We start from the raw sequence: 27,379 nt of genomic DNA, 5'->3' as shown, positions 1-27,379 counted from the left end.
TGCAACCATCTTCAGCCAGAAGTGCCGAATGGATGATCCATATCGGCCTTCTCCTGAGGTCCCCACCATCACCGAAGACAGTCAACAGCCAATTTGATTCACTCCATGTGATATCAAGAAACGGCTGAACGCACTGGATACAGCAAAGGCTATGGGCCCCGACAACATCTCGGCTATCGTGCTGAAGACTTGTGCTCCAGAACTAGCCGCGCCTCTAGCCAAGCTGTTCCAGTACAGCTACAACACTGGCATCTATCCGACAATGTGGAAAACTGCCCAGGTATGTCCTGTCCACAAAAAGCAGAACAAATCCAATCCGGCCAATTACCGCCCCATCAGTCTACTCTCAATCATCAGCAAAGTATTGGAATGTGTCATCAGCAGTGCTATCAAGTGGCACTTACTTACCAATAACCTGCTCACTGATGCCCAGTTTGGGTTCCGCCAAGACCACTCGGCTCCCGACCTCATTACAGCCTTGGTCCAAACATGGACAGAGGAGCTGAATTTCAGAGGTGAGGTGAGAGTGACTGCCCTTGACATCAAGGCAGCATTTGACCGAGTGTGGCATCAAGGAGCCCTAGTAAAACAAGTCAGTGGGAATGGGGGGGAAAACGCTCCACTGGCTGGAGTCATACCTAGCACAAAGCAAGATGGTTGTGGCGGTTGAAGGTCAATCATTACAGCCCTAGGATGGGGATAACTGCATAGTGTTCAGTGCCATTCACAACTCCTTAGATAATGAAGCAGTCCATGCCCGCTTGCAACAAGACCTGGACGACGTTCAGGCTTGGGCTGATAAGTAGCAGGTAACATTCGCGCCACACAAGTGCCAGGCAATGACTATCTCCAACAAGCGAGAGTCTAACCACCGCCCCTTGGCATTCAACAGCATTACCATCGCCGAATCCCCCACCATCAACATCCTGGGGGTCACCATTGACCAGAAACTTAACTGGACCAGCCACATAAATACTGTGGTAACAAGAGCAGGTCAGAGGCTAGGTATTCTTTTGCGAGTGTCTTACCTCCTGACTCCCCAAAGCATTTCCACCATCTACATGGCACAAGTAAGGAGTGTGATGGAATACTATCCACTTGCCTGAATGAGTGCAGCTCCAACAACACTCAAGAAGCTCGACACCATCCAGGACAAAGCAGCCCGCTTGATCGGCACCCCATCCACCACCTTAAACATTTACTATTTACTCCCTCCACCACCGGCGCACTGTGCCTGCAGTGTGTACCATCTACAAGATGCACTGCAGCAACTCGCCAAGGTTTCTTCAGCAGCACCTCCCAAACCTGCAAACTCTTCCACCTAGAAGGACAAGGGCAGCAGGCGCATGGGAACACCACCACTTCCAAGTTCCTCTCCAAGTCACACACCATCCTGACTTAGAAGTATATCGCTGATCCTTCATCATCGCTGGGTCAAAATCCTGGCACTCCCTCCCTAACAGCACTGTGGGAGTACCTTCACCACACAGACTGCAGCGATTCAAGAAGGCAGCTCACCACCACCTTCTCAAGGGCAATTAGGGATAGGCAATAAATGCTGGCCTTGCCAGCAACACCCGCATCCCATAAACGAATAAAAAGAAATTAACATGCGTCGCTACTTTTAGTGATTTGTGTATCTGTACCCCTCGATCCCTTTGTTCCTCAACCCCATTTAGACACTTACTTCCCAAGGAGTGTGCGGCCTCCATATTCTTCCTACCATAAAGTGTACCACCTCACACTTATCTATATTGAAGTTTGATTTGCTAATTACATATCCATTCTGCAAGTTTATCGATGTCTTCCTGTATTTTGTTGCAGTTCTCCTGTGTATTAACTACATCCCCCATTTGGTGCAGTCTGCAAATTTTGAAATTCTGCTTCCAATTCCTGAGTCATTTATGTAAATGATAAACAACAGTGGTCCCAGCACCGATCCTTGTGGAACACCACATCCTACCTTTGGCCTGTCTGAGTAACCCTCTCTGTTTTCTTTTTTGTAGCCAGCTTGCTATTCATTCTGCTACTTGTCTTTTGACTCCGCCTTAGTCATGAGTTTACTGTGCAGTACTTTATCAAAGGCCTTTTGAAAATCCAAATATATTACGTCTACTGTATTACCCTTATCTACCCTTTCTGTTACTTCAAAGAATTCAATAAGGTTTGGCAAGCATGTTAAAATCCAGGTTGACTACTCTTTATTATACTTTCAGTTCTAGATATTTTTCTATTACATCTTTGAGTAAGAATTCCATTATCTTTCCTACCACTGACTTTAAGCGAATTGGTCTATAGTTCCCTGGACTTGTTGCTTTACTATTTCTTTTTATATCCCTTGATAATTTAATTTTGTAGTTTCTCGTTGCCTTCCTAATTTTTTTGACTTCTTGCCTAACCTTTTTTATATTCTCTTTTGTCTTCCTCCCCTTTGTTGTCTGTGTACTTAGTGCACTTTTCTCTAGTTTCAGTTTTGTCCTTATCTCTTTATTCATCCATGGTGTGTCATTATTGGCTAGTTTGTTCTTGCTTTTTAGTGGGATATATTTCTCCTGGACTATATTGATCACCTTTTTAAATGTTTCCCACTGCTGCTCTATTTGTCAATAAATTTTTCCTGTTTATTTTCTCTAGTTCCATTCTCATCCTCTTAAAATCAGCTTTATTCCAATTTATTTCTTTGGTCTTTATCTTACTTATGTCATTCTCAATCTTTATCTTAAACCTTATTATGTTGTGATCACTGTTGCCTACATGTTCCCCATCGCTTACTTCTCTTACCTGTTCTGGCTCATTTCCTATTACTAGATCCAGCAGGGCTCCCTCTCTTGGGCTTTTTTACATACTGGGTAAGGAAGGAGTTCTGCACACATTGTAACAACTCTATTCCCTGTACACCTTGCACTACCTCTTGTTGCCAGTTTATTTGGGAATAGTTAAAATCTCCCATGATTCTATGTCCTTTACTCATTTCAAATATTTGCTCATATATTTCTTCCTCCACCTTCTTTACCCTATTAGGTGGTCTGTAGTATACCCCTATTAGTGTGACAGATCCCTTGTCTTTTATTTCAATCCATATGGATTCTGTTTCGACAAAAGCAAAATACTGTGGATGCTGGAAATCTGAAATAAAAACAAAAAATGCTGGAAATACTCAGCAGGTCAGGCAGCATCTGTGGAGAGAGAAACAGAGTTGTCGTTTCAGGTCGATGACCCTTCGTCATAACTGGAAAAAGTTGGAGATGGAACAGATTTTTAAGCAAGTGTAGGGCAGGAAAAGGGGGGAGGGGAGGAAAGAACAAAAGGGAAAGTCTGTGATAGGGGGGAAGGCAGGAGAGATTAAGAGACAAAAGGGATGATGGTGCGAGGCAAAAGGAGATGGTAATAGGACAAGTTAAGAAACAAAAGATGACTAGATGAAGTGTAAATGGCACTGGCAGAATGATCTACAGCTGCCATGTGATAGAGAGAGAAAAAAAATGAAAAAAAAGATAGGAGCAGAGGCTCTGGTCTGAAATTGTTCAACTCGATGTTGAGTCCAGAGGCTGCAAAGTGCCTAATCGAAAGATGAGGTGCTGTTCCTCGAGCTTACGTTGAGCTTCATTGGAACAGTGTAAGAGGCTGAGGACGGAGAGGTCAGAGTGGAGCGGAGAATTAAAGTGACAGGCTGAGGGTCACCGTTACGGATTGAACGGAGGTGTTCTGTAAAGCGGTCACCCAATTTGCGTTTGGTCTCCCCAATGTCGTGGAGACCGCATCGTGAGCAGCGAATACAGTATACTAAATTGCAAGAAGTACAAGCAAATCGCTGTTTCACCTGGAAGAAGTGTTTGGGGCCCTGAACAGAGGGAAGGGAGGAGGTAAAAGGCATGTGTTGCATCTCCTGCGCTTGCACGTGAAGGTGCCAGGCGAAGGGGAAGGGGTGTTGGGGGTGACAGAGGAGTGGACTAGGGTGTCGCGGAGGGAGCGGTCCCTTCGGAATGCAGAAAGGGGAGATGAGGGGAAGATGTGTTTGGTGGTGAGATCACACTGGAGGTGGCGGAAATGGTGGAGGATGATCCGTTGAATGTGGAGGCTGGTGGGGTGGAAGGTGAGGACAAGGGGGACCCTATCATGATTCTGGGAGGGAGGGAAAGGGGTGAGAGCAGAAGTGCAGGAACTAGAACGGACACAGTCAAGGGCCGTGTCAACCACAGTAGAGGGGAATCCTCAGTTGAGGGAAAAGGAAGACATGTTGGAAGCACTAGTATGGAAGGTGGCATCGTCAGAACAGACGTGGCGGAGACGGAGAAACTGGGAGAATGGAATAGAGTCCTTACAGGAGGCAGGGTGGGAGGAAGTGTAGTTCAGGTAGCTGTATAGTGAATGTTTGTCAATAGTCTATCCCCAGAGATGGAGACAGAGAAGTTGAGGAAGGGAAGGGAAGAGTCGGAGACGGACCATGTGAAGGTGAGGGAAGGGTGGAAATTGGAAGCCAAATGAATGACATTTTCTAGTTCAGGGCGAGAGCAGGAAACCGCACCGATACAGTCATCAATGTCCCACAGCTACCCCTCTCAACTCCATGCCCATCTTTCCCGCAATTCTGTTTGAATTCCTCCAATCAGGTTTCCGTCCCCGCCACAGTACTGAAACGGCCCGTAGCAAAGTCACAAATGACATTTTTTGTGACCGTGACTGTGGTAAACTATCCATCCTCATCCTTCGCGACCTATCTGCAGCCTTCGACACAGTTGACCACACCATCCTTCTCCAACGTCTCTCCTCCGTCATCCAGCTGGGTGGAACTGCCCTTGCCTGGTTCCATTCTTATTTATCAAATTGTAGCCAGAGAATCACCTGCAGTGGCTTCTCTTCCCGCTCTCGCAACATTACCTCTGGAGTCCTCCAAGGATCTATCCTTGGCCCCACTCTATTTCGCAACTATGTGCTGCTCCTTGGCGATATCATCCAAAAACACAACATCAGGTTCCACATGTATGCTGACGACACTCAGCTCTATCTCACCACCACCTCTTTTGACCCTCCATTGTCTCTGATTTGTCACACAGCTCGTCAGACATGCAATATCTTTGAGCAGAAATTTCCTCCTAACTAAATATTGGGAAGCCTGAAGCCATTGTCTTTGGTCCCCGCCACAAACTCCGTTCCTGACCACTGTTCCCATCCTGGCAACTGTCTGAAGCTGAGCCAGACTGTTCACAACCTTGGTGTTGTGTTTGACCCCGAGATGAGCTTCCGAACACATATTCACTCCATCACCAAGACTGAGAAAAGGTTATTGACCTGAAACGTTAACTCTGTTTCTCTCTCCACAGATGCTACTTGACTTGCTGAGTATTTCCACCGGTTTCTGTTTTTATTCCATCACCAAGATTGCCTACATAACATCGTCCAACTCCAACCTACCTCAGCTCATCTGCTGAAACCCTCATTCATGCCTTTGTTAACTCTAGACTTGACTATTTCAATGCTCTCCTGGTCGCCTCCCATCCTGTACCTACATAAACTTGTGCTCATCCAAAGGTCTGCTGCCTGTATTTTAATTCGCACCAAGCCTTGTTCACCCATCACCTCTGTGCTTGTTGACCTACCTGGCTCCCGGTCCGACAGCACTTCAATTTTAAAATCCTAATCCATGTTTTCAAATCCCTCCATGGCCTTGCCTCTCCCTATCTATGTAACCTTCTCCAGCCCTACTAGCCTTCGAGATCTCTGCGCTCCTCCAGTCTTCCAATTCTGGCCTCTTGTGCATTCCCGATTTTAATCGCTCCACCATAGGCGGCCGTGCTTTCAGCGGCCGAGGCCCTAAGCTGTGAAATTCCCTCCCTAAACCTCGCTACCTCGCGCTCCTCATTTAAGATGCTGCTTAAAACTTTTCTTTATGTATATTGATACACACAATGCACACTGATCGACACCATTTACACTGATATACTCCATGTGCACTGATCTACACAATGATATACTCCATGTACACTGATATACTCCATGTGCACTGATCTACACAATGATATACACCATGTACACTGATATACTCCATGTGCACTGATCTACACAATGATATACTCCATGTACACTGATATACTCCATGTGCACTGATCTACACAATGATATACACCATGTACACTGATATACTCCATGTGCACTGATCTACACAATGATATACTCCATGTACACTGATCTACACAATGATATAGTCCATGTACACTGATATACTCCATGTGCACTGATCTACACAATGATATACTCCATGTGCACTGATATACTCCATGTGCACTGATCTACACAATGATATACTCCATGTGCACTGATATACTCCATGTGCACTGATCTACACAATGATATAGTCCATGTACACTGATATACTCCATGTGCACTGATCTACACAATGATATACTCCATGTGCACTGATATACTCCATGTGCACTGATCTACACAATGATATACTCCATGTACACTGATATACTCCATGTGCACTGATATACTCCATGTGCACTGATCTACACAATGATATAGTCCATGTACACTGATATACTCCTTGTGCACTGATCTACACAATGATATAGTCCATGTACACTGATATACTCCATGTGCACTGATCTACACAATGATATAGTCCATGTACACTGATATACTCCTTGTGCACTGATCTACACAATGATATACTCCATGTGCACTGATATACTCCATGTGCACTGATCTACACAATGATATACTCCATGTGCACTGATCTACACAATGATATACTCCATGTACACTGATATACTCCTTGTGCACTGATCTACACAATGATATACTCCATGTGCACTGATATACTCCATGTGCACTGATCTACACAATGATATACTCCATGTGCACTGATCTACACAATGATATAGTCCATGTACACTGATATACTCCATGTGCACTGATCTACACAATGATATACTCCATGTACACTGATATACTCCATGTGCACTGATCTACACAATGATATACTCCATGTGCACTGATATACTCCATGTGCACTGATCTACACAATGATATAGTCCATGTACACTGATATACTCCATGTGCACTGATCTACACAATGATATACTCCATGTGCACTGATATACTCCATGTGCACTGATCTACACAATGATATACTCCATGTACACTGATATACTCCATGTGCACTGATATACTCCATGTGCACTGATATACTCCATGTGCACTGATCTACACAATGATATAGTCCATGTACACTGATATACTCCTTGTGCACTGATCTACACAATGATATAGTCCATGTACACTGATATACTCCATGTGCACTGATCTACACAATGATATAGTCCATGTACACTGATATACTCCTTGTGCACTGATCTACACAATGATATACTCCATGTGCACTGATATACTCCATGTGCACTGATCTACACAATGATATACTCCATGTGCACTGATCTACACAATGATATACTCCATGTACACTGATATACTCCTTGTGCACTGATCTACACAATGATATACTCCATGTGCACTGATATACTCCATGTGCACTGATCTACACACTGATATACTCCATGTGCACTGATATACTCCATGTGCACTGATCTACACAATGATATAGTCCATGTACACTGATATACTCCTTGTGCACTGATCTACACAATGATATAGTCCATGTACACTGATATACTCCTTGTGCACTGATCTACACAATGATATACTCCATGTACACTGATCTACACAATGATATAGTCCATGTACACTGATATACTCCTTGTGCACTGATCTACACAATGATATACTCCATGTGCACTGATATACTCCATGTGCACTGATCTACACAATGATATACTCCATGTGCACTGATATACTCCATGTGCACTGATCTACACAATGATATACTCCATGTACACTGATATACTCCATGTGCACTGATCTACACAATGATATACTCCATGTGCACTGATATACTCCATGTGCACTGATCTACACAATGATATAGTCCATGTACACTGATATACTCCATGTGCACTGATCTACACAATGATATACTCCATGTGCACTGATATACTCCATGTGCACTGATCTACACAATGATATACTCCATGTACACTGATATACTCCATGTGCACTGATATACTCCATGTGCACTGATATACTCCATGTGCACTGATCTACACAATGATATAGTCCATGTACACTGATATACTCCTTGTGCACTGATCTACACAATGATATAGTCCATGTACACTGATATACTCCATGTGCACTGATCTACACAATGATATAGTCCATGTACACTGATATACTCCTTGTGCACTGATCTACACAATGATATACTCCATGTGCACTGATATACTCCATGTGCACTGATCTACACAATGATATACTCCATGTGCACTGATCTACACAATGATATACTCCATGTACACTGATATACTCCTTGTGCACTGATCTACACAATGATATACTCCATGTGCACTGATATACTCCATGTGCACTGATCTACACACTGATATACTCCATGTGCACTGATATACTCCATGTGCACTGATCTACACAATGATATAGTCCATGTACACTGATATACTCCTTGTGCACTGATCTACACAATGATATAGTCCATGTACACTGATATACTCCTTGTGCACTGATCTACACAATGATATACTCCATGTACACTGATCTACACAATGATATAGTCCATGTACACTGATATACTCCTTGTGCACTGATCTACACAATGATATACTCCATGTGCACTGATATACTCCATGTGCACTGATCTACACAATGATATACTCCATGTGCACTGATATACTCCATGTGCACTGATCTACACAATGATATACTCCATGTACACTGATATACTCCATGTGCACTGATCTACACAATGATATACTCCATGTGCACTGATATACTCCATGTGCACTGATATACTCCATGTGCACTGATCTACACAATGATATAGTCCATGTACACTGATATACTCCATGTGCACTGATCTACACAATGATATACTCCATGTGCACTGATATACTCCATGTGCACTGATCTACACAATGATATACTCCATGTACACTGATATACTCCATGTGCACTGATATACTCCATGTGCACTGATATACTCCATGTGCACTGATCTACACAATGATATAGTCCATGTACACTGATATACTCCTTGTGCACTGATCTACACAATGATATAGTCCATGTACACTGATATACTCCATGTGCACTGATCTACACAATGATATAGTCCATGTACACTGATATACTCCTTGTGCACTGATCTACACAATGATATACTCCATGTGCACTGATATACTCCATGTGCACTGATCTACACAATGATATACTCCATGTGCACTGATCTACACAATGATATACTCCATGTACACTGATATACTCCTTGTGCACTGATCTACACAATGATATACTCCATGTGCACTGATATACTCCATGTGCACTGATCTACACACTGATATACTCCATGTGCACTGATATACTCCATGTGCACTGATCTACACAATGATATAGTCCATGTACACTGATATACTCCTTGTGCACTGATCTACACAATGATATAGTCCATGTACACTGATATACTCCTTGTGCACTGATCTACACAATGATATACTCCATGTACACTGATCTACACAATGATATAGTCCATGTACACTGATATACTCCTTGTGCACTGATCTACACAATGATATACTCCATGTGCACTGATATACTCCATGTGCACTGATCTACACAATGATATACTCCATGTGCACTGATCTACACAATGATATACTCCATGTACACTGATATACTCCTTGTGCACTGATCTACACAATGATATACTCCATGTGCACTGATATACTCCATGTGCACTGATCTACACAATGATATACTCCATGTACACTGATATACTCCTTGTGCACTGATCTACACAATGATATACTCCATGTACACTGATATACTCCTTGTGCACTGATCTACACAATGATATACTCCATGTACACTGATATACTCCTTGTGCACTGATCTACACAATGATATACTCCATGTACACTGATATACTCCATGTGCACTGATCTACACAATGATATACTCCATGTACACTGATATACTCCATGTACACTGATCTACACAATGATATACTCCATGTGCACTGATATACTCCATGTACACTGATCTACACAATGATATACTCCATGTGCACTGATATACTCCATGTACACTGATATACTCCATGTGCACTGATCTACACAATGATATACTCCATGTACACTGATATACTCCTTGTGCACTGATCTACACAATGATATAGTCCATGTACACTGATATACTCCATGTGCACTGATATACTCCATGTGCACTGATCTACACAATGATATACTCCATGTACACTGATATACTCCATGTGCACTGATCTACACAATGATATACTCCATGTGCACTGATATACTCCATGTACACTGATCTACACAATGATATACTCCATGTGCACTGATATACTCCATGTGCACTGATCTACACAATGATATACTCCATGTGCACTGATATACTCCATGTGCACTGATCTACACAATGATATACTCCATGTACACTGATATACTCCATGTGCACTGATCTACACAATGATATACTCCTTGTGCACTGATCTACACAATGATATACTCCATGTGCACTGATATACTCCATGTGCACTGATCTACACAATGATATAGTCCATGTACACTGATATACTCCATGTGCACTGATCTACACAATGATATACTCCATGTACACTGATATACTCCATGTACACTGATATACTCCATGTACACTGATATACTCCATGTGCACTGATCTACACAATGATATAGTCCATGTACACTGATATACTCCTTGTGCACTGATCTACACAATGATATAGTCCATGTACACTGATATACTCCTTGTGCACTGATCTACACAATGATATACTCCATGTACACTGATATACTCCTTGTGCACTGATCTACACAATGATATACTCCATGTACACTGATCTACTCCATGTGCACTGATCTACACAATGATATAGTCCATGTACACTGATATAGTCCATGTACACTGATATACTCCTTGTGCACTGATCTACACAATGATATACTCCATGTACACTGATCTACTCCATGTGCACTGATCTACACAATGATATAGTCCATGTACACTGATATAGTCCATGTACACTGATATAGTCCATGTACACTGATCTACACAATGATATACTCCATGTACACTGATATACTCCTTGTGCACTGATCTACACAATGATATACTCCATGTGCACTGATATACTCCATGTGCACTGATCTACACAATGATATACTCCATGTACACTGATATACTCCATGTGCACTGATCTACACAATGATATAGTCCATGTACACTGATATAGTCCATGTACACTGATATAGTCCATGTACACTGATCTACACAATGATATACTCCATGTACACTGATCTACACAATGATATAGTCCATGTACACTGATATACTCCTTGTGCACTGATCTACACAATGATATACTCCATGTGCACTGATATACTCCATGTGCACTGATCTACACAATGATATACTCCATGTGCACTGATATACTCCATGTGCACTGATCTACACAATGATATACTCCATGTACACTGATATACTCCATGTGCACTGATCTACACAATGATATACTCCATGTGCACTGATATACTCCATGTGCACTGATCTACACAATGATATAGTCCATGTACACTGATATACTCCATGTGCACTGATCTACACAATGATATACTCCATGTGCACTGATATACTCCATGTGCACTGATCTACACAATGATATACTCCATGTACACTGATATACTCCATGTGCACTGATATACTCCATGTGCACTGATATACTCCATGTGCACTGATCTACACAATGATATAGTCCATGTACACTGATATACTCCTTGTGCACTGATCTACACAATGATATAGTCCATGTACACTGATATACTCCATGTGCACTGATCTACACAATGATATAGTCCATGTACACTGATATACTCCTTGTGCACTGATCTACACAATGATATACTCCATGTGCACTGATATACTCCATGTGCACTGATCTACACAATGATATACTCCATGTGCACTGATCTACACAATGATATACTCCATGTACACTGATATACTCCTTGTGCACTGATCTACACAATGATATACTCCATGTGCACTGATATACTCCATGTGCACTGATCTACACACTGATATACTCCATGTGCACTGATATACTCCATGTGCACTGATCTACACAATGATATAGTCCATGTACACTGATATACTCCTTGTGCACTGATCTACACAATGATATAGTCCATGTACACTGATATACTCCTTGTGCACTGATCTACACAATGATATACTCCATGTACACTGATCTACACAATGATATAGTCCATGTACACTGATATACTCCTTGTGCACTGATCTACACAATGATATACTCCATGTGCACTGATATACTCCATGTGCACTGATCTACACAATGATATACTCCATGTGCACTGATATACTCCATGTGCACTGATCTACACAATGATATACTCCATGTACACTGATATACTCCATGTGCACTGATCTACACAATGATATACTCCATGTGCACTGATATACTCCATGTGCACTGATATACTCCATGTGCACTGATCTACACAATGATATAGTCCATGTACACTGATATACTCCATGTGCACTGATCTACACAATGATATACTCCATGTGCACTGATATACTCCATGTGCACTGATCTACACAATGATATACTCCATGTACACTGATATACTCCATGTGCACTGATATACTCCATGTGCACTGATATACTCCATGTGCACTGATATACTCCATGTGCACTGATCTACACAATGATATAGTCCATGTACACTGATATACTCCTTGTGCACTGATCTACACAATGATATAGTCCATGTACACTGATATACTCCATGTGCACTGATCTACACAATGATATAGTCCATGTACACTGATATACTCCTTGTGCACTGATCTACACAATGATATACTCCATGTGCACTGATATACTCCATGTGCACTGATCTACACAATGATATACTCCATGTGCACTGATCTACACAATGATATACTCCATGTACACTGATATACTCCTTGTGCACTGATCTACACAATGATATACTCCATGTGCACTGATATACTCCATGTGCACTGATCTACACACTGATATACTCCATGTGCACTGATATACTCCATGTGCACTGATCTACACAATGATATAGTCCATGTACACTGATATACTCCTTGTGCACTGATCTACACAATGATATAGTCCATGTACACTGATATACTCCTTGTGCACTGATCTACACAATGATATACTCCATGTACACTGATCTACACAATGATATAGTCCATGTACACTGATATACTCCTTGTGCACTGATCTACACAATGATATACTCCATGTGCACTGATATACTCCATGTGCACTGATCTACACAATGATATACTCCATGTGCACTGATCTACACAATGATATACTCCATGTACACTGATATACTCCTTGTGCACTGATCTACACAATGATATACTCCATGTGCACTGATATACTCCATGTGCACTGATCTACACAATGATATACTCCATGTACACTGATATACTCCTTGTGCACTGATCTACACAATGATATACTCCATGTACACTGATATACTCCTTGTGCACTGATCTACACAATGATATACTCCATGTACACTGATATACTCCTTGTGCACTGATCTACACAATGATATACTCCATGTACACTGATATACTCCATGTGCACTGATCTACACAATGATATACTCCATGTACACTGATATACTCCATGTACACTGATCTACACAATGATATACTCCATGTGCACTGATATACTCCATGTACACTGATCTACACAATGATATACTCCATGTGCACTGATATACTCCATGTACACTGATATACTCCATGTGCACTGATCTACACAATGATATACTCCATGTACACTGATATACTCCTTGTGCACTGATCTACACAATGATATAGTCCATGTACACTGATATACTCCATGTGCACTGATATACTCCATGTGCACTGATCTACACAATGATATACTCCATGTACACTGATATACTCCATGTGCACTGATCTACACAATGATATACTCCATGTGCACTGATATACTCCATGTACACTGATCTACACAATGATATACTCCATGTGCACTGATATACTCCATGTGCACTGATCTACACAATGATATACTCCATGTGCACTGATATACTCCATGTGCACTGATCTACACAATGATATACTCCATGTACACTGATATACTCCATGTGCACTGATCTACACAATGATATACTCCTTGTGCACTGATCTACACAATGATATACTCCATGTGCACTGATATACTCCATGTGCACTGATCTACACAATGATATAGTCCATGTACACTGATATACTCCATGTGCACTGATCTACACAATGATATACTCCATGTACACTGATATACTCCATGTACACTGATATACTCCATGTACACTGATATACTCCATGTGCACTGATCTACACAATGATATAGTCCATGTACACTGATATAGTCCATGTACACTGATATACTCCTTGTGCACTGATCTACACAATGATATAGTCCATGTACACTGATATACTCCTTGTGCACTGATCTACACAATGATATACTCCATGTACACTGATATACTCCTTGTGCACTGATCTACACAATGATATACTCCATGTACACTGATCTACTCCATGTGCACTGATCTACACAATGATATAGTCCATGTACACTGATATAGTCCATGTACACTGATATACTCCTTGTGCACTGATCTACACAATGATATACTCCATGTACACTGATCTACTCCATGTGCACTGATCTACACAATGATATAGTCCATGTACACTGATATAGTCCATGTACACTGATATAGTCCATGTACACTGATCTACACAATGATATACTCCATGTACACTGATATACTCCTTGTGCACTGATCTACACAATGATATACTCCATGTGCACTGATATACTCCATGTGCACTGATCTACACAATGATATACTCCATGTACACTGATATACTCCATGTGCACTGATCTACACAATGATATAGTCCATGTACACTGATATAGTCCATGTACACTGATATAGTCCATGTACACTGATCTACACAATGATATACTCCATGTGCACTGATATACTCCATGTGCACTGATCTACACAATGATATACTCCATGTACACTGATATACTCCATGTGCACTGATCTACACAATGATATAGTCCATGTACACTGATATAGTCCATGTACACTGATCTACACAATGATATAGTCCATGTACACTGATATACTCCATGTGCACTGATCTACACAATGATATAGTCCATGTACAATGATATCGACCATTTACACTGATACACACCATCATGCTAGAAACGTATAAATCACTAGTTAGGCCTCAGCTGGAGTATTGTGGACAATTCTGGGCACCGCACTTCAGGAAAGATGTCAAGGCCTTAGAAAGGGTACAGAGGAGATTTACCAGGATGTTAGCAGGGATGAGGGACTTCAGTTATGAGGAGAGGTTGGAAAAGTTAGGACTGTTCTCCTTGGAACAGAGAAGGTTAAGAGGTGACCTAGTAGAGGTTTTCAAGATGATGCGAGGTTTTGATAGAGTAGAGAGAAAAACTATTCCCTCTGGCGAGTGGGTCAATAACCAGAGGTCATAGATTTAAAATTATTGGCAAAAGATCGAGAGGGGAAATGAGAATTTTTTTCACTCAGAGTTGTCAGGTTCTTCCTGAAAAGGTGGTGGAAGCTGATTGCATAAATAATTTTAAAAGAGAGTTGGACAGGAGGATGAGGAACTTTACAGGGTTACAGACAGAAAGCAGGGATGTGGGATTAAGTATGACTGCTCTTTCAAAGAGCCAACACAGGCACAATGAGCCAAATGGCCTCCTTCTGTGCTGTAAGTTTCTATTTTCTATAAAACCTAACTCTTTGACCAAGCCTTTAGTCATCTGCCCTGACATCTCCTTCTGTGGCTCGGTGTCAAAAATGTTTTTATTGATAACGCCCTTGTTAAGCGCCTTGGGAAGTTTTGCTATGTTAAAGGCATTATATAAATGCAAGTTGTTGTCGATTATCACCCGTGAGGTCCTATTTTAAAATTTAGTTCCTAACTTCTGATATTCCCTTTAGCAGGACCTCCTCCCTTTTTTTCCCTATGTCATTGGTCCCAACATGGACCACAACAACTGGATCTTTCCCCTCCCTTTCCAAGTTCCTGTCCAGTTGCTCCGAGATATCCTTTATCTTTGCACCAGGTACCCACTATACCTTCTGGACTCTCAGTCACGACAGCAGACGACGCTATCTATCCTCCTAATTATCGAATTCCCTGTGACTACAATCTTTCTTTTCTGCTCTTCCCACCAGCCCCCCCCCCCGCACCCAATCCCAGCACTGATCCCTGTGGAACACCACTTCCCATCTGTTGCCAGCCTGAGTAGCTACCCTTAACCCCTACTCTCTGTTTTCTGTTCTGCAGACAGAAGGCTATTCAGACTGTACCTGACTCCACATGCTCTGACCATAGTCAAATCCAAATATATTACATCTACTACATTACCCCTGTCTACTCTTTCTGTTACTTCTTCAAGGACTTTTATAAAGGTTGGTCAACCATGACCTCCTTTTGAAATCCGTGCTGACTACTCTTCATTATATTTCCGTGCTGACTACTCTTCATTATATTTCCGTGCTGACTACTCTTCATTATACTTTCAGTTTCCAGATATTTTTCTATTGCATCTTCTAGTAAAGATTCCATTATTTTACCTACCACCAATGTTAAACTAACTGGTCTATAGTTCCCTGGACTATCTCCCTTTTAAAATATTGGAATAACATTAGCTGTTCGCCACTCCTTTGGTACTATTCTAGTTGAATTTTTGTATATATGTAATAGTGCCTCTGGTATCTCTTTCCTAGCTTCTTTTAATAGGCGTGGATGCATTCCATCGAAACTGGGGTTTTATCTGTTCTAAGTCTAGTTTATTCCTCTTTCTATCTTACATGTTTTTATACTGGAATAAATAAACCTGACCATACTAACCCTGTTACAGTCTCATTACTGGTATAAATAAACCCCGACCATACTAAACCTGTTACAGTCCTGTTACTGGTAGAAATACACCCTTTCCACGCAAACTCTGGCACAGGCTATTTGTGACAGTCTTTGAAGGTCTTATTTGCATGCAAAAAATTTTGTTTTTGTCCCGCAGGAGCCTGGATTTCTCACCGCATTTGAGTATAGTGAGAAGAGAAAAACAGTGTTTCGCATTACCACCGGCAGCCAAGAATTAGAGTGAGAACATTACTTACCTATGGAAATGACGTGAAATGCCATTAATGAGAGATACTAAGCAGCAAAACCTTCTCAAAAATCAAACACGAGTCATTGTACATCTTTTTCTTTTGTTATCTAGAATATATTTGTTTATACAGTGATGTTGGTGGCATAAGTATCTGAGTGGCATGGAATTAACATGAACAGATATACAGCATTTAAACGTGGAGCACTGAGGTGGTCACTGCGGCTGCATTTGACATATTTTTGTGATTCAAACACATATTACTGCTATGGTAATATGGCCTTGCTCTGTCCATACCATTTACTGCAGGAGCTAATTCTGTTCCATTCACTGCAGGAACCGTCTCTATTCCATGAACGGCAGGAACTGTCTCTATTCCATGAACGGCAGGAACTGTCTCTATACAATTCACTGCAGGCACTGTCTCTATTCCATTCCCTGCAGGAACTGTCTCTATTCCATTCCCTGCAGGAACTGCCTCTATTCCATTTACTGCAGGAACCATCTCTATTACATTTACTGCAGGAACTGTCTCTATTCCATTCCCTGTAGGAACTGTCTGTATTCCATTCACTGCAGAATCTGTCTCTATTCCATTTACTGCAGGAACTGTCTCTATTCCATTTACTGTAGGAACTATCTCTATTCCACTCACTGCAGGAACTGTCTCTATTCAATTTACTGTAGGAACTGTCTCAATTCCAATTACTGCAGGAACTGTCTCTATTCCATTCACTGCAGGAACTGTCTCTATTCCATTTACTGCAGGAACTGTCTACTCCATTTATTGCAGGAACTCACTATTCCACTCACTGCAGGAACTGTCTCTATTCCATTTACTGCAGGAACCGTCTCTATTCCATTTACAGCAGGAACTGTCTCTATTCCATTTATTGCAGGAACTGTCTCTGTTCCATTCACTGCAGGAACTGTCTCTGTTCCATTCACTGCAGGAACTGTCTCTGTTCCATTCACTGCAGGAACTGTCTCTGTTCCATTCACTGCAGGAACTGTCTCTATTCCATTCACTGCAGGAACTGTCTCTGTTCCATTCACTGCAGGAACTGTCTCTGTTCCATTCACTGCAGGAACTGTCTCTGTTCCATTCACTGCAGGAACTGTCTCTATTCCATTCACTGCAGGAACTGTCTCTGTTCCATTCACTGCAGGAACTGTCTCTGTTCCATTCACTGCAGGAACTGTCTCTGTTCCATTCACTGCAGGAACTGTCTCTATTCCATTTATTGCAGGAACTGTCTCTATTCCATTTACTGCAGGAACTGTCTCTATTCCATTTATTGCAGGAACTGTCTCTATTCCATTTACTGCAGGAACTGTCTCTATTCCATTTACTGCAGGAACTGTCTCTATTCCATTTACTGCAGGAACTGTCTCTACTCCATTTATTGCAGGAACTGTCTCTATTCCATTTACTGCAGGAACTGCCTCTATTCCATTCACTGCAGGAACTCTCTCTATTCCATTCACTGCAGGAACTGTCTCTATTCCATTTACTGCAGGAACTGCCTCTATTCCATTCACTGCAGGAACTGTCTCTATTCCATTCACTGCAGGAACTGTCTCTATTCCATTCACTGCAGGAACTGTCTCTATTCCATTTACTGCAGGAACTGTCTCTATTCCATTCACTGCAGGAACTGTCTCTATTCCATTCACTGCAGGAACTGTCTCTATTCCATTCACTGCAGGAACTGTCTCTATTCCATTTACTGCAGGAACTGTCTACTCCATTTATTGCAGGAACTCACTATTCCACTCACTGCAGGAACTGTCTCTATTCCATTTACTGCAGGAACCGTCTCTATTCCATTTACAGCAGGAACTGTCTCTATTCCATTTATTGCAGGAACTGTCTCTGTTCCATTCACTGCAGGAACTGTCTCTGTTCCATTCACTGCAGGAACTGTCTCTGTTCCATTCACTGCAGGAACTGTCTCTGTTCCATTCACTGCAGGAACTGTCTCTGTTCCATTCACTGCAGGAACTGTCTCTATTCCATTCACTGCAGGAACTGTCTCTATTCCCTTCACTGCAGGAGCTGTCTCTATTCCACTCACTGCAGGAACTGGCTCTATTCCATTTATTGCAGCAACTGTCTCTATTCCATTTATTGCAGGAACTGTCTCTATTCCACTCACAGCAGGAACTGTCTCTATTCCATTTAGTGCAGGATCTGTCTCTATTCCATTTATTGCAGGAACTGTCTCTATTCCATTCACTGCAGGAACTGTCTCTATTCCACTCACTGCAGTAACTGTCTATTCCATTTATTCCAGGAACTGTCTCTATTCCATTTATTGCAGGAACTGTCTATTCCATTTATTAGAGGAACTCACTATTCCACTCACTACAGGAACTGTATTCCATTTATTGCAGGAACTGTCTCTATTCCATTTATTGCAGGAACTGTCTCTATTCCACTCACTGCAGGAACTGTCTCTATTCCATTTATTGCAGGAACTGTCTCTATTCCATTTATTGCAGGAACTGTCTCTATTCCACTCACTGCAGGAACTGTCTCTATTCCATTTAGTGCAGGATCTGTCTCTATTCCATTTATTGCAGGAACTGTCTCTATTCCATTCACTGCAGGAACTGTCTCTATTCCACTCACTGCAGTAACTGTGTCTATTCCATTTATTCCAGGAACTGTCTCTATTCCATTTATTGCAGGAACTGTCTATTCCATTTATTAGAGGAACTCACTATTCCACTCACTACAGGAACTGTATTCCATTTATTGCAGGAACTGTCTCTATTCCATTTATTGCAGGAACTGTCTCTATTCCACTCACTGCAGGAACTGTCTCTATTCCATTTATTGCAGGAACTGTCTCCATTCCATTTATTGCAGGAACATTCACTTTTCCATTTACTGCAGGAACTGTCTCTATTACATTCACTGCAGGAACAGTCTCTATTCCATTCAATGCAGGAACTGTCTCTATTACATTCACTGCAGGAACTGTCTCTATTCCACTCACTGCGGGAACTGTCTCTATTCCGTTTATTGCAGGAACTGTCTCCATTCCGTTTATTGCAGGAACTGTCTCTATTCTACGCACTGCAGGAACTGTCTCTATTGCATTTATTGCAGCAACTGTCTCTTCCATTTATTGCTGCAACTGTCTCTGTTCCACTCACTGCAGGAACTGTCTCTATTCCATTTATTGCAGGAACTGTCTCCATTCCATTTATTGCAGGAACTGTCACTATTCCATTTATTGCAGGAACTGTCTCTATTACATGTATTGCAGGAACTGGCTCTATTCCATTCACTGCAGGAACTGTCTCTATTGCATTTATTGCAGGAACTGTCTCTATTCCATTTACTGCAGCAACTGTCTCTATTGCATTTATTGCAGGAACTCTCTGAGTGTGAAAGGCTTAGAGGGTGCAGAATTCTTAAAGTGCATCCAGGAGAGCTTTTTGAGCCAGCATGTAGAAAGTCCTACAAGAGAGGGGGCGGTACTGGACCTAATTCTAGGGAATGTGGCCGGGCAAGTGGTAGAAGTGTTAGTAGGTGAGCACTTTGGTGACAATGACCATAATTCGGTGAGATTTAAGGTAGTCATGGAAAAGGACAGAGATGGACCGGAAATAAAGGTTCTAAATTGGGGGAAGGCCGATTTTAATATGATAAGGCAGGATCTGGCCAAAGTGGACTGGGATCAGCTACTTGTAGGAAAATCCACATCGGAGCAATGGGAGTCTTTCAGAAAGGAAATTGAGAGAGTACAATGGCAACATGTTCCCGTAAAGGTCAAGGGTGGGACCAACAAGCCCAGGGAACCTTGGATGTCAAGGGATATACGAGAATGGATCAGGAAAAAAAGGGGGGCTTTTGGCAGATACAAAGGACTAAAGACAGAGGAAGCCCTAGAGGAGTATAAAAAGTGCAGGGGGATACTTAAAAAAGAAATTAGGAGAGCGAGGAGGGGCCATGAAATAACACTGGCGAGCAAAATAAAGGAAAATCCTACGGTGTTTTATAAGTATATTAAGGGCAAGAGGATAACTAGGGAAAGAGTAGGGCCCATTAGGGACCAAAGTGGCAATCTGTGTGTGGAGCCAGAAGATGTAGGGGTTTTAAATGAATTTTTTGCATCTGTGTTCACTATGGAGAAGGACGATGTAGACATAGAAATCGGGCAGGGGGACTATGATATACGTGAACATATTAGCATCGAGAGGGAGGAGGTACTAGTGGTTTTAGCAGGCTTAAAAGTGGATAAATCCCCAGGCCCGGACGAGATGTATCCCAGGCTGCTGTGTGAGGCAAAGGAGGAGATTGCAGGGGCTCTGACACAAATTTTCAAAACCTCTCTGGCCACAGGGGATGTGCCAGAGGACTGGAGAACAGCTAACGTAGTACCATTATTCAAGAAGGGTAGTAGGGATAAACCAGGGAATTACAGGCCAGTGAGCCTAACATCAGTGGTAGGGAAATTATTGGAAAAAATTCTGAGGGACAGAATTAGTCTCCACTTGGAGAGGCAAGGATTAATCAGGGATAGTCAGCATGGCTTTGTCAAGGGAAGATCATGTCTGACCAATTTGATTGAATTTTTCGAGGGGGTGACTAGGTGTGTGGATGAGGGTAGTGCAGTGGATGGGGCATACATGGATTTCAGTAAGGCTTTCGATAAAGTCCCGCACAGGAGACTGGTCAAGAAGGTAAGAGCCCATGGGATCCAGGGTGCCTTGGCACATTGGATCCAAAACTGGCTTAGTGGCAGAAGGCAGAGGGTGATGGTCGAAGGTTGTTTTTGTGACTGGAAGCCTGTGTCCAGTGGGGTACCGCGGGGATTGGTGCTGGGTCCCTTGCTGTTTGTGGTCTACATTAATGATTTGGATGTGAATGTAAAAGGTATGATCAGTAAGTTCGCAGATGACACGAAAATTGGTGGGGTGGTAAATAGCGAGGAGGGTAGCCTCAGTCTGCAGGACGATATAGATGAGTTGGTCAGATGGGCGGAACAGTGGCTAATGGAATTTAACCCTGAAAAGTGTGAGGTGATGCATTTTGGACGGACTAACAAGGCAAGGGAATACACGATGAATGGTAAGCCCCTAGGAAAGACAGAGGATCAAAGGGACCTTGGTGTGCATGTACATAGATCCCTGAAGGCAGCAGAACAGGTGGATAAGATGGTTAAAAAGGCATATGGGATACTTGCCTTCATTAGCCGAGGCATAGAATATAAGAGCAGGGAGGTTATGGTGGAGCTGTACAAAATGCTGGTTAGGTCACAGCTGGAATACTGTGTGCAGTTCTGGTCGCCACACTATAGGAAGGATGTGATTGCTTTGGAGAGGGTGCAGAGGAGATTCACCAGGATGTTACCTGGGCTGGAGCGCTTCAGCTATGAAGAAAGACTGGACAGGCTGGGGTTGTTTTCCTTGGAGCAGAGAAGGCTGAGGGGGGACCTGATTGAGGTGTACAAAATTATGAGGGGCATAGATAGGGTAGATAGAAAGGAACTTTTTCCCTTAGTAGAGGGGTCAATAACAAGGGGGCATAGATTCAAGGTAAGGGGCAGGAGGTTTAGAGGGAATTTGAGGAAGAACTTTTTCACCCAGAGGGTGGTTGGAATCTGGAACTCACTGCCTGAAAGGGTGGTAGAGGCAGGAACCCTCACAACATTCAAGAAGCATTTGGATGAGCACTTGAAATGCCATAGCATACAAGGCTACGGACCAAATGCTGGAAAATGGGATTAGATTAGACAGGGCTTGATGGCTGGCGCGGACGCGATGGGCCGAAGGGCCTCTTTCTGTGCTGTATGACTCTATGACGGAAAAATTGGGTGAGTAGCGCCACCTGTTAGCGCCTAAAGAGGCAGTCAGTGGCTGCAGCGCTATTCAGCAGGGGTGCTAATGGTGGCGTTAGCCATTTGCGCTGCGCCGCCACGGATTACGTCATCGGTGTGCGCAGCACCCCGAACGCGATATTTGGTAGCGAACGCCGCTGTAGCGCCGTTCGCTACCCACGCCCGGTTCACGGGGCCTTGCTGCGCCGGCAGAGGCGCAAGTTAAGGTGGAGGTGCGGGGCGGCCGCTTTTTCGGCAACCGCTTGCCAGCACCTCTGTCCCCGGCCTCCTGGTCCCACCCCCCGCGGCATTGCCGGCTGTTTCCTGAGAGCCCGGCACTTCTCCTTGGTGTCGGGCTCTTTTGCCGGCACTTGCGTTTGGGGTTCGCGCTGTTGTAGGCCCCTCCCCCTTAACAGTGGGAGGAAGGCCTGCAGTACCGCAGCGTGCCGACACGCTGCGACACGTTGCGCTGCGATATTCAGTTTCAGCGCCCTAAGAGGGACGCGGAGCGCCTCGAGCCTCGCCCCGTCTCCCTCTAGGGGCACTTCAACTGAATTTCTGACGATCGCTACAGCTACGAACGCTGCGCAAAAACCAGCGCCCAGGCGAACTTGGCGCCTCAACCCAATTTCTAGGCCTATGTCTCTATTCCATTCACTGCAGGAACTGTCTCTATTCCATTTATTGCAGGAACTGTCTCTATTCCATTTATTGCAGGAACTGTCTCTATTCCATTTATTGCAGCAACTGTCTCTATTCCATTTAGTGCAGGAACTGTCTCTATTCCATTTACTGCAAGAACTGTCTCTATTCCATTTACTGCAAGAACTGTCTCTATTCCATTCCCTGCAGGAACTGTCTCTATTTCATTTATTACAGCAACTGTCTCTATTCCATTCATTGCAGGAACTGTCTCTATTCCATTTACTGCAGGAACTATCTCTATTCCATTCACTGCTGGAACTGTCTCTTCCATTTACTGCAGGAACTGTCTCTATTCCATTCACTGCTGGAACTGTCTCTATTCCATTCATTGCAGGAACTGTCTCTATTCCATTCATTGCAGGAACTGTCTCTATTCCATTCATTGCAGGAACTGTCTCTATTCCATTCATTGCAGGAACTGTCTCTATTCCATTCATTGCAGGAACTGTCTATTCCATTTACTGCAGCAACTGTCTCTATTGTACTTACTGCAGAAACTGTCTCTGTTGCTTTGTTCTAAATAGCAGTGTGCAGAAGTTGAATACACGTGGTGCCGTACTGCCAACTCTCTTTTATTTTCTTACAAATGGTGACCTCTATATACTGGGCTGTGTTGTACTCCTCTTTACAGTGTTAGTGGCACACCTCAGAAAAATATACATTTTAAAATTTTATATGTATCTGGGCATTCATGGTGTTGCCTGTTTGGGACATTCAGCCCCCAGCTCTATCTATATCTGGGAAGAAAACGGCAGCTCCTGGGAACACTTTGCAGACGAAGGTATCGCACTATGCAAATGGCTTTGCCTCAGCCGGCTCATATGCGTGACATTGATGATGGTCACGATAAAGATCATAACACAGATTGATTGTCCTTCTGATGTGACTAGGGAGGAGGGTAAGCAGCAGAAATGGCAACACGGGCAGTGAAATATTTCAAAAATCAAGTACTTATTCAATAAATATAACAGAAAATGCTGGAAACACTCAGCAGGTCAGGCAGCATCCATGGAGAGAGAAACAGAGTTAACGTTTCTGGTCTGTGACTCTTCGTCAGAACTGGAGAAAGTTAGAGATGTAACAGATTTTAATCAGGTGCAGAGACAGGGAAAGGAAGGGAGGGAAGGAACGAACAAAAGAGACGGTCTGTGATAGGGTGGAAGGCAGGAGTGGTTCAATGTTGCAAATGGGGATGGCAGAATCATCAACAGCTGCCGCCTGAAAGAATAGGGGCAGAGGTTATGGTCTGAAATTGTTGAACTCGATGTTGAGTCCAGAAGGCCGTAAAGTACCTTGTAGGAATCAACGGATTCCTATCTAAATCACTGAGGTCGAGGCAGTTCAGTAAATTAACCGAATTTAATTAAACTAGTGAACAAAACAAAAACATGCAGGAGCAACAGCAAACAGGTCTACACAGTAACTAGTTTCACGAGGTCTGAACTCAGAACCTCCCACCTCCGACGTCATGACGTCATCACGTTTCCCGCCACTCGGGGCACCATGTGACCAACGTGATGACGTCATCGCGTTGTTTCAGGGTTTTTACAGAAAGCTTGTTTACACTCAGCAAACGGGCATAGGTGCTGTAACATTGCTTTAAAGACAGTTATTCATTTGTACAGGAGTTCATTGGTGGTTTTACCACATGCGCCCCCCCAGAAGTGTCTTTAATCATCAAAGTCAATCGCCGAGGAGGTCGGACAATCCTGTCGGAGCGACTCCGATATTCCCGGAGAGGAATGGATGGTGCAGGAGAGGAGCGGGGCCGATGGGCCAGGCGTAGCGGCCGCGGGCGGTCGTACACGATGCGGCGGTTGCGCTGTTTCGACTGGCTGGCCGAGGTCCAGGTGTGCAGCCTTGAGGCGGTCCACGGAAATGTAGTCGGGCATCCCGCCGACGTCTACCAGAAAACTCTTGGCGCCCGCCTTCAGTACCCGGAAGGGGCCCGTGTATGGAGGCATACATAGATACATAGATACATAGAAGATAGGAGCAGGAGTAGGCCATTCGGCCCTTCGTGCCTGCTCCGCCATTTAATGAGATCATGGCTGATCCTTTAATTCAGTATCCCGTCCCCGCCTTCTCTCCGTAACCCTTAACCCCTTTTGCCCGTAGAAATATATCTAATTCCCTCTTAAATATATTTAATGAGCTGGCATACACTGCCCTCTGTGGCAATGAGTTCCACAGGTTCACCACTCTCTGAGTGAAGAAATTCCCCCTCATCTCTGTCCTAAATGGTTTAGCCCTTATCCTTAAATTATGTCCTCTAGTTCTGTTCTCACCCGCCAAGGGAAACATTCCTTCTGCATCCAGTCTGTCTAGACCTGTCAGAATTTTATACACTTCTATGAGGTCCCCTCTCAATCTTCTAAACTCCAGTGTGTACATCCCTAAACTACATAGTCTCTCCTCATAGGTCATTCCCGCCATTCCTGGTATCAGCCTGGTGAATCGCCGCTGCACCCCCTCCATGGCAAGAACATCCTTCCTCAGATGAGGCGACCAAAACTGTACACAGTACTCGAGGTGTGGTCTCACCAGTGCCCTGTACAGCTGCAGCATGAGGGGACTACGGTGGGCATCGTGCCGTACAAAAACAAATTTAGCCCTCATGAGCGTTGGCGGAACATGTGACGCAGGCAGTCCATGCTGTGAAGTCGGAATGGGCCGGAAAGCGTGCGCCGCGGCTCGGTGAGCCTTCAGCTGTTCAGTGGCGGACCACGGACGCGTTGGCAACGGGAGAAACTTGCCGGGGACCCTGAGCGGCTGGCCGTAGACCAATTCGGCGGCCGACGCCTGCAGGTCCTCTTTAGGCGCCGTGCGCAACCCGAGCATTACCCATGGCAACTTATCCATCCACGCGGTCCCTTGGAGGGTGGCCCGCAGCGATGCCTTCAGAGAACGATGGAAGCGTTCGCATAACCCATTGGCCTGTGGGTGGTAAGCCATGGTGCGATGGAGCTTGGCGCCCAATTCTGAAGCCACGGCGTTCCACAGAGCAGAGGAGAACTGCGGCCCGCGGTCCGATGAAATGTCCGACGGCACGCCGAAACGGGCAACCCAGGACGAAAGATAAGCCCGGGCGACGTCCGCGGAGGTGGTGGACGTCAATGGAATGGCCTCCGGCCATCTGGTGGTACGGTCGACGATTGTCAGCAGATGCGTGAACCCTTGTGACGGTGGTAGTGGGCCCACGAGGTCGATATGAACATGATCGAATCGCCGCTCCGGTACCTCGAAAATGGCGACAGGAGCTTTAATGTGGCGCTGCACCTTCGCTCTCTGGCACACGACACAGGTGTTGGCCCAGTCGCGCACATCTTTTCGCATTCCCCTCCAGACAAACTTGGATGCTAACAACTTCTGTGACGCCCGCACACCCGGGTGGGCGAGGTTGTGCATGATA

The 27,379-nt window shown here is 43.6% G+C and overlaps 1 protein-coding gene across 1 annotated transcript in view; it reads left to right on the top strand.

The window, feature by feature from the left end:
• The window catches only part of dmc1 (DNA meiotic recombinase 1), a 249,367-nt gene that overhangs the window by 23,137 nt on the left and 198,851 nt on the right, over nt 1-27,379 (top strand). The window contains exon 4 of the mRNA XM_085969413.1: nt 17,339-17,421. Within this exon, the coding sequence (XP_085825539.1) occupies nt 17,339-17,421 (83 nt within the window). The remainder of the gene's footprint in view (nt 1-17,338; nt 17,422-27,379) is intronic.

Source organism: Somniosus microcephalus, chromosome 28 (assembly GCF_052327205.1).
Source record: "Somniosus microcephalus isolate GS21.2 chromosome 28, FLI_Smic_1.0, whole genome shotgun sequence".
NCBI classification, from domain to species: domain Eukaryota; kingdom Metazoa; phylum Chordata; class Chondrichthyes; order Squaliformes; family Somniosidae; genus Somniosus; species Somniosus microcephalus.
This window is presented reverse-complemented; position numbering and strand designations above follow the sequence as displayed.